Genomic DNA, 16,952 nt, shown 5'->3' with positions numbered 1-16,952 from the left:
ATATTACTTAATATAGAACTTGGCAAAATATATATGACAAGCTAGCTAAGAGACTTCTGAGAGAATAACTGTGAAGGTAAGAGGTGGGGTGATGATACTCTGAAGGAGGAGAAATAAATACTTTTCTCCCACTCCACTGGGAGAAAAGTATCTATCAGAATGGAAGTAATACTCTGTTATGTGTCAAAGCATCTCAGGAAACAGAATGACTGGCTCAAGATCAGTAATAGACAACAACTAAATGGGTACAATCCACACACACCATAATACTTCCCCTCACCTCATGAATACCTTGACCTCATCACATTCTACTGGACTGATGTAGAATGTTAACGGCAGAAAAGTCCTCTGGATAAGTTATGGAAAGGGTTACAGAACTTATTACTCTAGAACTAAAGGCTAGTCAAGAAACAACTGTAGTCAAAATAAAACTTTTGATTGCTTGAAGACTGGGCCAGAACATAGTCACACACAGTTCCATACAGAGAATGATAATATTATTTGTCTGCAGGGAAGGAATTAGGCTAGGTAATACACGTTAAATGGAAGCGTCAACATATTGATTAAAAAAAAGGATACAGAAATTACTCTGGCAAAAGGAAAATCAATGGAACCATTTACTCAGAACAAAAGTGCAATGAAAAAGATAACAATGAAACTGATGAAACTAGGATAAGCTGTCAAAAGGACCAACTGTAAGATTAAACTATTAAAAACAATAAAATAAGTATGCCATAGGGTACCATTACTATAAAAGAGAACATATAAAGTAAAAAAGAAAAAATTATGATGCAAGCTGACTAAAACAGTAGAGGCTGAACTCTTTTGAAAAATGGCTAACTGGAATGATTTGCTTGAATCTGGGTCTTTGTTTTTATTAAGCAAAGCTATGTGAAATTTCAGTTATTGTGGATATGATTTGGGAAAAAGGGAAATGGCCAGAATATGGCTGCAGCAGAGGATACTGCTCTTAAGACAGCTTTAATACCTTCAGGAAGGATAAGGGAAGAAGAGTATTACAGTGTAGGATATTCCCATAAGAAATCTCTAAGCCAGAGGGAGAATCAATGGCAGGTGAAGCTTAAAGGCAAAGGTAATTATTATAGCATTTATAAAACCTCTACCACCAGACAGAAAATACAACCATTGCTTCATAAAAGCATATTTTAAAAACTGGCACAGCTGTACAAGGCTGGGAATTTTAATTATCTGGACTTTTGAAAGTATTATTTTATTTTACAGGTAAGGCGAGTGATAGGTTAAATGCCTTAATCAGAATCAAGGTCTTTTTTCATTCCAGTGCTACTTCTACCAAACCATTTTGATCATTAAAGATCAACTACAATATATAGTATAAAGAAATTTAGCTAAAATGAAAGACATTAGAAAATCCTGACATAAAAAATCTTTCATCATTGATATGAAAAAGACCTGGAGTTTTTTAAATTAACTCTGAACTGACTATATGCCTACAAAGAAATCAGAATGGGCCAGAGGGTCCAGTGAAGAATCTGGACACTGTATCCATAAAAAGAATAACTAAAAAAGAAGATGAATTTATTATGCTAAATTAGAAGAAACTTTGTAGGGGTGGGTAGTTGATTAGAAGGATAAATCCACAATGAGTTTACTAGGTCTTAGAAATGTAAGAAGGGCTATAGTTATGCTGCAGCGAGCTGACTGGTGACCCTCAAAAAGATATGTCCAAGTTCTAATCCCCAGAACTTGAGAAGAACCTTATTTGAGAAACTTCTTTTTTTTTTTACATCTTTGCAGATGTAAATTCAGTTAAGGATCTTGAGATAAGGAGATCATCTCGGACTAGGTGGGGAGGGCTTAAACTCAGTGCAAGCATCCTTACAAAAGATACACAGAAGAGAAGACAGACACAGAGAAGGCAAGGTGAAGACAGAAGCAGACATTGAAAGGATGCGGCCAGAAGCTGAAGGGGCCTAGCAGCTAGCAGAGGTGTGGGGCAGATTCTCCCCTAGACCCTCTGTAGGGACTGAAGCCCTGCTGACACCCTGATTTTGAACTTCAGGCCTCCAGAACTGTGAAGGAATACCATTCTGTTGTTTAAGCCACAGGTCTGTGGAAATTTGGCAAGGCAGCCCTATGAAACTAACGCTAGTCTAATAGGCAGAAAGGGGTGAGATGTCTGTGCAAAACAGTGTCAAGATAAACAGATGATTAACAGATTAAACATGGGGCAGATGTGGGTGTATTTTAGATTAGAAGCATTTCATTATACCTGTCCAAATTGTAACAAGATATTGTTCCACATCGATATAAAAAGGGTAATTCCTGTATCTGGGAGAAAGACTTACTGATCTCTAAAAATTCTTCCCATTCTAAGATTCTATGTATATTGATAATATCCAAGTTCAACTCAGGGATTTATTACTTGATGTTTAATGGTAATAAAATCACATAGTGGTAAGTTAAAAACTCATTATTCCATATAAAAACAGACTGACAAACAGAAGGATCTTAATTCATAAACAACCTAATGATTTCACACTAAGATCTTTATAGGCATTTCAGATCTGTCTGAAAACAGTCTAAGTCTTTAAGCATATGGCCAAGTTCCGGTTCAACATATTTCACTCTCTAGCTAGACAGTGGAAACTTCATAAAGGAGCAATTTTTAAAGGTACACTTGCCTAGGAATTATTTTGCTTTCCAGTTTAATGGACAACTGCTTCATGAAGATTTTGCTAAATAGTTAACATAAAAATTTCTTACTAGTTTTAAGTGAATCCAGTCACACTAGTAATAAAATGAGGTAAATAAAGGCTAATAATTTTTTGGAAACAAGATGAGGGAAGATTTTGAAAGCATTCTTTTGAGGTGGTTTCATGGCCTAAATTTTGACATGTAATAAAACATATTGAGCCAGACTGCTTATGAAGATACAACAACGTAACGTTAAAGACTCTCACCATCTGTTAGACAATTTTGGAAAGAAGCATAATTAGTAGATGCCCCTAGCTTCTTCAGAAATCTGTTTTGAGTTTTAAAAGAGTGGTTAAGAAGCAAAAAAGAATAACTGGCAATTAATAACTCCTAGTAGTTAACTGAAAAGACTGGACAGTATATGAGAGCTTACCTGTTCTGTTTCAAAGATGTCCCGAAGATGTTCAAGACCAAGGCTTTTTAGGAACTGGCTAATATTCATGTCAAGACCCGCAACTAAAACAGACACACGTTAAAGTTTTTCAGAAGGAAGTACATCAAGCTAAAGGAAGCTTCAGTATTTACTTAAAGCCATGGCTCTCTGACACACCCCTCTACACACCTGTGCAGCTGCTTCTACACAGCATAAAACGATCTAAATTACATAAATTTAATTTACACTTCAAGTTAGCTCTGAATTTTATGGGGAAATAAAAGAAGAGTTTATCTTATCAGTAGTATTTATATTAATATTTTAAAGCACAATATAATGATTTTAGTGATATATTTAACAGTGGAATTTAAAAATCAAAATTTACCAGTTGTTTCAGTTTTCATTTCTTACATAATCTCTCTCCATTTTTTTGATATAATTTCAGTAAGCCTCACTCAGTACTGCAGTAAGATACTACAGTTGGAGAAGGATGTACTGGGATATATGTGAGTAAGGACAATGCAGAGGTCAAGGCATTTAGTCTACGAACGCATTTTTTTAAAAAGAAAATATTTTATATAAATGCTAAGATTTCCTCCCTTGGGGAAGCTGGAGGAAGGCATAAGCCCCGGCCGGCCCTTAGTTCTTCAAATATATTATTCATGGCAGGGAAACTCATGGCAGACAGGCAGGAGGGCCATACAAAGCATGGATACACTTGTTTGGACTTTTCTGCCGTGAGCTGAGCACAGGAGAAATCAAATGGAGGACACTTTTCAGCAGTCAGCAACTGATTAAACAAAATGTGTGTTTCAAAGTTTCAGGTTCCTGGACAGCAGAGCATGAGGGAAAGAGGGTAAGACCGTGTAGGGGCCGTGGCTGTCTGATTCTGGTGCCCAGAACAGTGGGAGTTTATGAAGACATGTTTCTTATGAACTGCTGTGTACGTGAAAACTCACAGACAGGATGTCTTTAAGTGAGGTGTTCAATAACTACCAACAGAAACAAGGGAACCCGTTAATTTAGAACACCAAAACCAAGCGGGCATTCAGCGGTGCACTTGCCTTCTCCTTCCTTCCTCTCTGCGCCCGCCGCGCCATCCCCGGTGTTGGATGCCCCTCCCACGGCCAGCTCCGCTAAGGGGCCGGTGAGGTTGTCTATGCTGCTAGCAGCAGACAGGCAGGAGGGGGTGGATGCTGGTGAGATCAGAGAGGCGCTCACGACAGTGGCCTGAGGTTTGAAACACGTCGGTAAGGCCTCTGGGGGCATGGCATCTATCAGCAGAGCTCTGATGTCATCAGCCTAAGAAACAAACAGATGAAGCACACACACAAAATATTACATCTTAAAATAAGTTTCTCACTAAGGACCGAATACGTAGTGAATTTTTTTCTTTCATGGATGCTCCATTATTCCCTATTAGTTTTTGACAATTCCCTCTTCTTTCCTTCTCTGATCGACAGCTCCAAAGAGTCCCAGTAGTTTCAGTAGGTAGAACTGGAGAAACTATTCGATACTAAAAAAATAGTATCAAATTTTTTCAAAACTATTTCAAAATATTTCATTTTTTGAGGATCTCATGTGCAGCCTGTGATGATAGTTAATAATATTGTACTATATTCTTGAAATTTGCTGAGAGCAGATCTTGAGTGTTCTCACCACAACACACACAGAAAAAAAGTTAACTGTGAAAAGAATCCAAGAGTGTGAACTATATTGATTCCCAGAAACACATTTTTTAACACTAAATGAAAAGTACGCACACAGTTGTTCATACTGATTGCCCATGTATTCAAAGGACATATAAACTTAACAAAGATATGAAGAGTTAAAAATTAAAATATTTCATCTTTCTTCTAAAAAAGAGCACTTTTCAGAACACTGACTTTCAATCTCTTCTTTAGAAGGAGTTTCCATTACTTACTATGTTTGTTTATGCTTAACAACTATGATGATTTTTGTTCATTTATTTAGTGCACATTTAATAATTTAATGTATAATAAAAACCTGGTAAAATTTTAAAGGGACCGCACTTTGGCCAGCTTATTCATGAACTCTTCAGTCTGTTAGGCACAAGTGCTGTTAGAGTATGTGGGGGAATCCCTTCCTCCGTGTACATCTTGTACCCCTCCTCCCATCAAGAGGTGGTACCTATATCCCTTCCTTTCAATTTCGGTTGCTTGTGAGTCGCTGTGACAATTAGAATGCAAAGGAAGTGGTGCTCTGAAGCTTTTGAGCCAGGCTTTAAAAGGACTGGTGGTTTCTACGTTTTTCTCTTAGAAATCATCCTCCCATGCTATAAAGAAGTTTGGACTAGATCATTGAGTCTGAGATACGACGCACAGAGAGGTCCTGCAGGATTTAAAGCCACCCTGGATGCTGTAGCCTCAGCTGAGCTCCCAGCTAAAGGCACTGCGCAAATAGCTGGACTGCCCAGCTGAACCCAGTCAATGTACACGGCTCTGAGAAACTATAAGTCACCATAGTGAGTCACTCACTTGGTTTCAGTTAAGCTACTATGAGTTTTGAAATTGTTTAATACTCAGTAATAGATGTATAAACCAGAATGTGGCTTAGGGAAGTATTTTTGGTTAAAAAATTCTAAATTACGTGACCATACAGTAACTCCCTAATTTCTAGAAAGTTCAGGAAAGATGTTTCTGTACTGTGTTTAATTCTGTAGTTAAATAACACATTTAATCATGAAAATTTAATTTTGAAAATATTTCTATAATATATCAGTTTACTTTTCCATCTTCAGAAGAATGATATACTGCTTTTTTTTTTTTCCCTCAGTCACTCAGTCGTGTCCTACTCTTTGCGACCCCATGAATCGCAGCACGCCAGGTCTCCCTGTCCATCACCAACTCCCGGAGTTCACTCAGATTCACGTTCATCAAGTCAGTGATGCCATCCAGCCATCTCATACTCTCGTCCCCTTCTCCTCCTGCCCCCAATCCCTCCCAGCATCAGAGTCTTTTCCAATGAGTCAACTCTTTGCGTGAGGTGGCCAAAGTACTGGAGTTTCAGCTTTAGCATCATTCTTTCCAAAGAAATCCCAGGGCTGATGTCCTTCAGAATGGACTGGTTGGATCTCCTTGCAGTCCAAGCGACTCTCAAGAGTCTTCTCCAGCACCACAGTTCAAAAGCATCAATTCTTCGGCGCTCAGCCTTCTTCACAGTCCAACTCTCAGATCCATACATGACCACAGGAAAAACCACAGCCTTGACTAGACGGACCTTAGTCGGCAAAGTAATGTCTCTGTTTTTGAATATGCTATCTAGGTTGGTCATAACTTTTCTTCCAAGGAGTAAGCGTCTTTTAATTTCATGGCTGCAATCACCATCTGCAGTGATTTTGGAGCCCCCCAAAATAAAGTCTGACACTGTATTTCCCATGAAGTGATGGGACCGGATGCCATGATCTTCATTTTCTGAATGTTGAGCTTTAAGATATACTGCTTAGAAGATAATTTTTCTTTGATTATCTCATCCCCTCAGGTGAAGTGATGTCGCTCAGTCGTGCCCAACTCTTTGCGACCCCGTGGACTGTAGTTTACAAGGTTCCTCTGTCCATGGAATTTTCCAGGCAAGAGTACTGGAGTGGGTTGCCATTTTCTTCTCCAGGGGATCTTCCCGACCCAGGGATGGAACCCAGTCTCCCTCATTTCGGGCAGACGCTTTACCGTCTGAGCCACCAGGGAAGCCCAGGTAAATTACCATAAACACCAAATGCTCTAGCATACTGTGTGAAATGTAGAAGGTGATAAGATAGCTTCAGTTCAGTTGCTCAGTCGTCTCCGACTCTTTGCGACCCCATGAACTGCAGCACGCCAGACCTCCCTGTCCATCACCAACTCCCGGAGTTCACTCAAACTCTTGTCCATTGAGTCGGTGATGCTATCCAGCCATCTCATCCTCTGTCATCCCCTTCTCCTCCTGCCCTCAATCCCTCCCAGCATCAGGGTCTTTTCCAATGAGTCAACTCTTTGCATGAGGCAGCCAAAGTACTGGAGTTTCAGCTTTATAAGATAGCTTACTAAATGTAATTCTTTGAGAATACAATCTACACACAAGTTTTCCTATGATTGATGTTTTCCCTCCGAGTATGGTCAAAAAATGTAACTTACTGCTTAGTTTGTTTTAATAGTTTTAAATTAAAGCAACAACAACAACAACTTAAAAAAATTCTCAAGTTTCCAGAAGGAAGGAAACTTGTTCTTCTCCTAAGGGATAATATGCACCACTAAAGCAAACCTGCTAATAAACCCTGGAATTTACTGTCATCCCTGGAATTATAAAAAGCAATTCTAAATATTCCGAGGACTTACTGTCGCCAGATCTAAAGGGGTCTGGCCTTCCTGGTTCTTCATAGTCGGATCTGCACCGTGCGCTAGGAGTAGGGCACAAAGCTGCGTCCTGCCTTTTTGGGCTGCTTCATGAAGAGGAGTAAATGCCCACTTGTCTGTTGCATTTACGCATGTGTTGTATTTTATCAATAATGCTGCAATGTCCACATGCTGAAGAAAAACAAAAGGTTACCAAGAGGTAACAATGAGATTATCTGGTAAAGCTCCTTCAGGTACACTTGTTTTTATTTAACATTTCATTGCCCCTACATCTCTATTCTCATCCTTAACAAGTTTCTTTGATTAAAAAAAGAATATTCATTGCACCCTTCCAGCTGTATTTTGGACTTCATCTTTTCTTGCTTCCTCTAAAGTATCAATTTCGTAATTATTCTGCTACTCTGTAATTCTTCATGGGAGCTTTAAAAAATTTTTTTATTCAGCCCTATAGCATATTCAGACCTATCTTAAATTCTCTAACCCACTGCAATCTGATCTGTTTTAAACACTCATCTCAAAGATTCTCAATGTTCTTTCTTCAGCCTTTGGGGAAGTAATGTAACGTAACAAAGCAACATTCTACAAAAATTAGTCTGTCATGCCTAAAGTGACTTAGGGGGTGGAGGAAATGTCAGCAGCAGCACATACATTAATAATCTGGACAGGAGGTGATAAGAGGCTGAACTGTGATGGTTGGAGAAGAACACAAAAGAAGAGCTAAATTTGAGAAATTCTGAAGGAAAAAAAATTGGGTTTTAGAAAAACAAATTAACTACAGAGGAAGGAAGAGTTGAGAAAGAATTCAAAGATGACTGTCTTTTGTTTTTTTTAATGTAGTCTAGAAGATTTACAAAAATGGTAGAGGGAAGCATTAGCAGAAATTGAGTAGCACAAATATAAGTAGGAGGGAATCTTCAAGGAAGGTTCACTCGAGGTATGTGGTTTCTAAAGTAAAATATCTAAGTAATGGTGTTCTGTAAATGGTTTGACACAGAAGGTCAGAGCACAGATAGGATGGTCATTTATTTATTCACTTATTCTCTCTAATGCACTTGCCCACCAATCAGACATTTGCTGAATACCTATCTGAGGCCGACTTTCATGAGAATGGGAAGAGATAAGGAAAGTAAAGACAGGAGTATTGGGATGTAGGGCAGGCTTCTTCAAATTTTCCTTAAGTATTCCTTAAAATATTTTCTTTGTTCTCCTATATACACTCACTTCAAAAGGAATAGGTACTTCTTCTGAGGAAGAAGAAATGTATATTAAAATTTTTTTCATACAATACAAATATTTTCTAATTTTAGGAAAAGTGATTTCAGAAAACAGAAGAAAATTTATTAGACAAATACAAATCAGAAGCATCTAAGAAAGCTTCCATATTTGCTCTGACAATATAAAAACAACTGCAACAGAGCATAATCAGTCCAAGGCTTCTGAAAACAGACCATGTTTGGGCCTTCTAGGGATTATGAATGATATGGCATAATTATAAAATTGATTCTAACACAAAAGATAGAAAGAGGTAACATCTATAGTACTATCAAAATCACTTAAAACAAACCCCTGTAATTTATTTCCCTTATTCAAAGGACATATGTTGAAAAGAATAGTTATTTTTATTCAATTAATCCAAAAGCATGGAGTAATTTCAAGCTTCTCCCTAGTAAGGTTACAGGGTATTTAAACTATGTTTCTGATGATTAATTTTATTCTACTGGCTCAGACAGTAAAGAATCTGCCTGCAATGTGGGAGGACCTGGGTTTGATCCCTGAGTTGGGAAGACCCCCTGGAGGAGGGCATGGCAACCCACTCCAGTATTCTTGCCTGGAGAATCCCCATGGACAGAGGGGCTGGGTGGGCTACAGTCCATGGGGTCGCAAAGAGTCAGACGTGACTGAGCAACTAACACACACATTTGTATTGATGGAACAATATAATCAGGCAGGCGAATTTGTATAGGTCTCCAAAATTAAGGCAGTCCAAGGAAAATTATGTGAGGATAAAATTAATTATATATATGGTATATATTATTAAACTTTCTTTATATAAAATCTGTAGTTCATGCTTGGAGAAACCAACTACATGCTTGTTAAATATGCTGAGAAACATCTGGAAATGCAAAAACAGGAAGCATATTACTATACATGTAACATAGTACTGGTATAGTACTATACACTAAAACACTAAAAAATATAGTGTTTTTTAGTCTTAAAAACACAACTCTTAGTCTTAAATAGCCAAATCACTGGGGCAAAAATTATAACTGAAATTTAAGGCTGGTGAATGCAATAAATAGCTACAGTTCAGTCCTATACAACAGGACTGAGCAAAGTATTGAACTGGAAGGTCTAGAAAAGAAACTGAACTCTGCTGGAATGTTTCCAGGAGTCAATTTAATATGGTTTCAAAATTCAGCTGCAACACAAAATGCTTTAAATGACAAATGTAACATAAAAAAACTTCAAGGGCCCTAATTCAACTTTAGAAAGTTGGGAAGCAAGGAGAACAGAAATGTGCTTGGGCTCCAGTTGGAGCAATTTAATTTTACAATAATGGCATGCAATTCCCCTAACATATATTATACATTTTAGAGACAGCACTAAAAAATGAAAAAGTTGAGAAAGAAAACTCAGTAAATTGATTTACTCTTATGAAAAAATACAAAACTACATGCTGTGTGGTAAACAAATATCAATGCCTTATATCTGCTGAAGAGCAAAAATATTAATGGTCATGTATAAATATATATTAAAACTAATATAAGGCATTATAATAGAAAAACACTAAGCAGGGTAATGCACATTACCATTAATATATATTCTCATTAAACCTTTAACTTTTATTCAAATTTCTTAAACTATGTGTTTGTTTCTCCGTTTGGAAAAACTGAAGTGGTAAGTTCTTTCTATATAAAAAGGCCCAAAGATACACAGAGAGCTGACTGACCTCTCAGAGGAAAAAGGTAAAATATGTATCAAAGAATAATGAACAATAAATAACAGCTAAGTAACTTTATGTCATTTCAGCTCTCTCACAAAATTATTTTATCCCCAGGATATCAGTTATCGTCCACTACTGAAGTCACTTAATCTGTGTCTATTTAATACTGATTTTGAGTTGGTCAGATACACACTCGGAAGTAATATTTTCTTTCCTATCTGTCCAACCTGAAACTGGTTTGCTGCTTTCCTGAAGAGTGTTTCAACTCAGGACATGTCATCTCCCTGAAATACTGGTCACTGAGAGGGGGCATGAGGAGATGTGGATATGCTCATCATAAAGGGCAAGGAAGGAAACAGTAAAAGAATACGGAAGTCATATGATTACCTTTTACTTATAGTCTGTCAAGTTTCTTCAGATCTAGAAACTGTCCTCACCAATAATGACTCCATTTATGAGAGCCCCTGGTATGTACATTTTGGCATCTGGGCATTTTTACAGTCAAATAGGGATTAAGTGGCTCAGCAGAAAACACAGGAGCATTCATATTCTTCCTGCGTGAGTCATCAGACCTAGAGTGGGCCCTGGTGACTTCCAGGCAGGTGGTCCAACAAATATCATCAAGGTTGGAATACATCCATTTTCTCTTTCAGCCGACGATTACAGTTACAGGGCTTTGAAAGAATAAATTTCGACTTTCACAGTGGGGTTTCCGCTAGTAAGTGGGGTTTCAGCTAGTTATCTGAACTGTATGCAACCATATATAGCAATCACTCAACCATTTACTTGAATATTTCTAAGATGCTGATGATAAACATAAGCAAGCATAATTTTCATGCTTACAGAGTAGCCTGCTGGCTTTCAGAGTTTATAAAATCTACATAAGGTACAGTTAAGATTTATTATCTGTATCAATAAATATTAGCTGAGCAGCCATTAAATACCTATTATTGTACTACATAATGTGAAGAGTCCAAAAAGCTGAAAAATATACGGTCTTTGGGCAAAAGACAGTTAAGCCTAACTGAGAAGGCTAAGGCTAGAAACACTTTAAATAGTAAGATTAAAATTGTACTAAATTATGCTGTTGGTTAGGTATCTGTTGGTTACTTCATGTATGGTATGTATTTAACCAAGTAGTAAGTATCAGTGAACTTTTCTGGACTTTAGCACGCTCACCCCATAGGATGCCGCATTGTGAAGAGGTATTAAACCACCTTTGTCTTGGGCATTAACATCTGCTCCGTGCTCTAGAAGATACTCCGCTACTTCCAGGTTATTGTAGCCTGCTGTTAGAATGAAAAAAAAGCAAACATGTCAGCTTAAAAGGAAAAAAAAAATGTATATAAATGATAATGATCAGAAAATACTGGGTTTTTAATACTTTCTGTTTTAAAAACTAGGTAAGAATGATTAAGAATAAAAAAATTTATAAGATTTATAATAAGTTATATAAAATTATGTCAGTGAAGCATTTTACTGAGTAGCAGCACTCTTCCTGATCAGCATTTCTTTCCTCTTCTTATGAACTGTATCCAAGAAAGGACATGAACCTTGGAAGTGCTGGTGATGCTTACCTGCCAGGTGCAGAGGGGTGGAGTTTCTGCCCTGGGTGTCTCTGCAGTTGATATTCTCTGGGGTACAGAGCTTTTGCACTCTTGCCAGGCAGCCCTTCTTGGCAGCATCCAACAAAGCAGCATCTCCTCTCAGCAAGTCCTGGATATCTGTGTCTCCTTCTTTTACCAAATCTAAAGGTGTATTTCCGTCTCTGTTCTTTTTAGTGGGATCTGCTCCATGCTACAAAATAACCAAATGGTGTTTGTGTTTTCTGTAGCATCTTTAATACGTTTTGTTTCTTTATTTTTAACTTCACTTTCACTCCTCCAAAGAAAAATACCTATTCTGTGTGCATTGTGAAAAACAGAGGCAACATTTGGTTTTTCTTGCAAATCTCCTACTTAGCAACAAACTGGGATCAGCTTTCCAACTACTTCCCATCCAAAGCCCCATGCCTCAGGATGACCTGTGATGGTGAGAGGGAAAGGTGTCAAATGTCTTTCACTTCTGTAGCATATACTGTCTCAGACTCTATGCTGTCTTTGGAAACCACTTTTCCTTTTAATGATGGCCTGGCTAGTAATGTTAATCAAATCTTGATTATTAATATGTAAAGATATTCAGTGCTGATGAAATGAGAAGAGGAAGACACAGGTGGAAAAAGTATTAATACTCAATTCCAAATGGAATCAGTAAAAAGAAAGTTTGGTAATTTAAAAATATTTTTGTTTTAAGTCTGAGCACCTAAGGTGAAATTAGATAGAAATATATTAACAATTAACTTGATTTTATAAGTTTAATCATTTATACTTATGAAATAAAGTAATTAAAAGTCAAGAATCTTTATTTACAGACCTGACACAGATGTTATTGGCTCACTGGGGAAATTTGGAATAACCAACCCAGACAGTGAATTCACAGTGACCTAGAAGTTATTTCTTACTTAACCAGGGACAATAAAAATTAGTACCAACTACAGTGTTATTCTTAAAACTCATATGAACACATCTGATCCCATAAAAGTGGTAGGAGAAGAATTTTATATTTAACTAAGACAAGTTTCTCTCTAGTTTAAAAAAGAGAGAGAGGAAATGATATAAATACATGTCCAGTCATTTGTCACATCTTTTAATTTTCTATCTTTTAATGTTTAATTAATGCTTAATAGTTAGAGGTGAGTTTGTTAACAATAATAAAAATAGCTAGCGAGGAAAAAAAAATCAAACTTGATGGAAAAACACATTTCTTCTTATATAAATATCTTCTGATATTAATTGTCAGTTACAGATAAGTAATGCAAGCTAATTCAACTCTTTCCAAAACCTACCTTGTTGAATTGTGATGAACTCAACATAATCAAATCAGTTCAGAAAGGCACTTCAGCCACTACTCAAAGCTACGTAAGAATCATGATATCACACTTAAACATCCCCCTAGAACAGAAAACGGAAGCAGTCTCTACAGCACTTACTGCACTGTATTACAGAATAATTTACCTTGATGTCATTTTACATCCTAACCAAATAATAACTATAATTACCTTATATTTTATAATTTTTAAAAGTACATACTTTTAAAAGGAGCTTGCAGATTTCATATTTTCCTTTAGCTGCTGCTTCATGTAGAGGGGTAAATTTCCATAAGTCCGCCACATTGACGGAAGCCCCATGTCTTACCAAGAGCTCAGCTACTTCGTAGTGTCCATATGAACAAGCATTATGAAGGGGCACCAAGCCACTAAACCAAAGAAAATTATTTTAAAGACATACAATAAAGCTGTGTGTTAAAATGATACATATAATAAAATAATTCTCTATGGCATTTGACTATTATTGAACACTCCCTTAAGAAAAATAATTCTTTGATCTTGAAGATAGTCAGTATTCAGTAATGAAAATAATGACATCAACCAAGAACTCTAGTCAGATGTACAAACTATTCTGTGATGACTCGTTTAAGTTCTGATTACAAGGCAGCTGGCCTTCTAAAAGGACAAAAAGTGTCCCCATAAAAAAGGAGGGTGCCTCAAAAGATAAATTTAAGTTGCACTTAGTACATAGCAGACACAAGGTATCAAGTTAGGACCTTTTTGCTTAGAGAGATCCGGTTTCTTTGTTTTTGTTTTTAATGTTTTGAGACCAAAAATACTAAGTGCTAAAATGGGGCAATAGAAACAAATGTTGGCTCCTCTCTAACGAACCATAATACTTTGAAAGAGATAGTGATTAATATCAAATGTTCATGTCTGACGTGTTTCTTTTAAAAGAGAAATAAATGCAAAATGGTTAACTGAAATCTAGTGAAAGTGAAAATGGTAGTTGCTCAGTCAGGTCCGACTCTTTGTGATCCCAAGGACTGCAGTCCTTTTCTGTCCGTGGAATTCTCTAGGCCAGAATACTAGAGTGAGTTGCCATTCCCTTCTCCAGTGGATCTTCTCGACCCAGGGGCTGAACCTTGTCTCTTGCACTGCAGGCAGATTCTTTACTGTCTGGGCAACCAAGGAAGCCCAACTGAAGTCTAAGTTGTGTGGTTTATTTGTTAGCAATGTAACTGCACAGGAAGGTGCTTATTTATATTTTGAGATGATATGAAATTAACTCAGGATATGGAAGCTCATTTCAGTTAAAACTTCCTTCGTGCTTTTCTAAATGTCTTTTGTGTCTGCTTTAAACCCTGTCTAGATAAACTGAAATAGTTTCATAAGCCAATACAAAAATAGAGACTATCTGAATTAGTAAAAATGAAATGTTTCTACTAACATGGATGACTCTTTTTGGAGGAGAAAAGATTTAACAGCAAAAGGAGGGATGAACAATAAACTATATAAACTTATTTACAAAATACAAAAAAATAGTATATATAGGCATTAAAAGGATGAAATGAACTGCTTAGTACTGATACAGAAAGGCATTCAAGATATACTATTATAAAAAAGGCAAACTGTAAAGCAGACTGCGGGATGACATCTTCATTTATGTTAAAAACAAGCCCCATCACAACAGCACACACACTGGTACACATGTGCTTCAAAACTCCTCACAATTACAACAAAATTTTGATGTTGTAATCTCTAGGAGGTGGAATGAGAGGGACTTTTCACTTTCTATACATTTTCATAAAGTTTTAATTTGGGGGGATTCCCAGGTGGCTCAGTAGTAAAAATATATCTGCCTGATAACTTAGGAGATATGGGTTTGATGCATGGGCTGGAGAAGATGCATTAGAGAAGGAAACTGCAACCCACTCCAGTATTTCTGCCTGGGAAATCGCATGGACAGAGAAGCCTACAGTCCATGGGGTTGTAAAGAGTTGGACATGACTTAGCTACTATAAAACAACAAAGTTTTAAGCATTATGCTTTAAGCTTTAAAAAAAAAAATTACTTTTTTAACAAGGGGAAAAAAATCTATCATGAAAAAAAAAAATTTTTTTTTAAAGTATCAAGGAAATGAATTCCACACAGTGACATTCTAACACATACCCTTTGTCTTTGGCATGGACATCGGCACCATGGTGGAGGAGGTACTCCACAACAGACACACGGTTGTAGCCTGCCGCGAAGTGTAAGGGCGTGGAATGCCGGCCCTCTAAATCTCTGCAATTCACATTCTGAGGGCTGCAAAGTTGCTTTATTGACACACACACACACACACACACAAACACAAACAGAACATTAGTATTTATTTAAGGATCTTGCACCAAAATACTGCAGGCATCTTGGGTAAGTTGTAATTTTCTAATGACTATTTCTTTGATTAGATAATACAAGTGATGTTTTAAAATCAGCAAGATGTTCTGCTTTACAGTGTCTACAAATATTCTTATGTTTGCACAGCAATTTCACCTTTTTCAATATTTCCTGGCCAAAATCCTAATCAAAAAGAAGAAAACATAATAAAGCAAGCATTGCCAAGGCAAATGGTGCCTTCCTTTCATTGTTAGAAGGCTTTCCTCCCCGTGAGAGCCTGTCTGCTTGTACCAGCACGCTCTTAACCACCCTTTGCTCAAGTAAGATTAAACCTGGCTGACTGTAGAACTACCCAAAATTTCTGCCTGCTTTGACATGGCAACAAGGCGGCTCTGGAAAAATTACATTCATTCTGTCTGGGCCACCTCTTTGGCCCTTCGATCCATCAGAGCAGAGCCAAGCAATCAACAATATTTTACCTGATCTTCAAGGGGATATTTGTTTAGGTCTACAGGTCAAACTGATTCTGATCATACTAGTTGTTGGCCTTCTATTTCCTTCAGCTGTGTCCTCCAAATCGCCTCTTTGTCACCTGTTCATTTTCCTTTTGAACATTATCATCTCAGCACAAGCTCAATTCTGTCTGCTTACAAAGCAGTGGAAGCAAAGTCAGGCTGGAGAGGCTGCATCATTGGTGGTGACAGATGGATGACAATACAAATATCTGAGTAATAATTTATAAAGAATTTCATTTTTTTTTTCCAGTGAGAGAATTATTATCTACTTGAGAAGTTAACCATCATCTCCATTTTACAGATAAAAAAACCAAGGCTCAGAGAGGTTAAGTGACATCCTATGTCCTAGAGTGGTAAGGGGTAGAATAAAAACTCAAATTTCATTTTCCTGATTTTTAATCTTGCCATCTTTCTGCCATTGCTTACTTATTTAATTATTTAGTCACTGCTTACTTATTTGATTATTCTAAATTTAGGGAAGTGATGTGAAGAGAGATAATGAAAAGAAAGCTAAAAAAGGTAAAAAAAAAAAAAAGCAGAGAAAAAGTGACATTTTCTAGGCTACATGGTCTGATGTCAAGGGCTTTCCAGGTATTTGACAAGTCTGGTTGCTGCTCCTGCCACTGTAGTAGGCTGTTATAACAAAAACTCAGAACCTGGAAGTCACCTATAGATATACTGAGAAGGGGCTGGTAGGGTGAACACAGGACTTTTCAGGTAGTACAGTTTTTTTTTTACACAACAGAAGGAAGTCTGGGCATAAGGGAGAGACTCTATAACCTAAAGAGCC

General features: G+C 37.2%; 1 protein-coding gene across 2 annotated transcripts in view; it reads right to left on the bottom strand.

The window, feature by feature from the left end:
* Positions 1-16,952, bottom strand: part of TNKS (tankyrase) — a 156,624-nt gene that overhangs the window by 20,048 nt on the left and 119,624 nt on the right. For both annotated transcript variants that reach the window (XM_069572852.1, XM_069572853.1), the window contains exons 14-20: positions 15,441-15,586; positions 13,531-13,696; positions 11,980-12,199; positions 11,582-11,691; positions 7,441-7,629; positions 4,174-4,411; positions 3,110-3,192 (exon numbers count right to left, since the gene is read on the bottom strand). In XM_069572852.1, coding sequence (XP_069428953.1) covers positions 3,110-3,192; positions 4,174-4,411; positions 7,441-7,629; positions 11,582-11,691; positions 11,980-12,199; positions 13,531-13,696; positions 15,441-15,586 — 1,152 coding nt within the window. The remainder of the gene's footprint in view (positions 1-3,109; positions 3,193-4,173; positions 4,412-7,440; positions 7,630-11,581; positions 11,692-11,979; positions 12,200-13,530; positions 13,697-15,440; positions 15,587-16,952) is intronic.

Source organism: Ovis canadensis, chromosome 26 (assembly GCF_042477335.2).
Source record: "Ovis canadensis isolate MfBH-ARS-UI-01 breed Bighorn chromosome 26, ARS-UI_OviCan_v2, whole genome shotgun sequence".
Classification (NCBI taxonomy): domain Eukaryota; kingdom Metazoa; phylum Chordata; class Mammalia; order Artiodactyla; family Bovidae; genus Ovis; species Ovis canadensis.
Note: the sequence above shows the minus strand (reverse complement) of the source record. Positions and strands in the feature narration are given on the sequence as shown.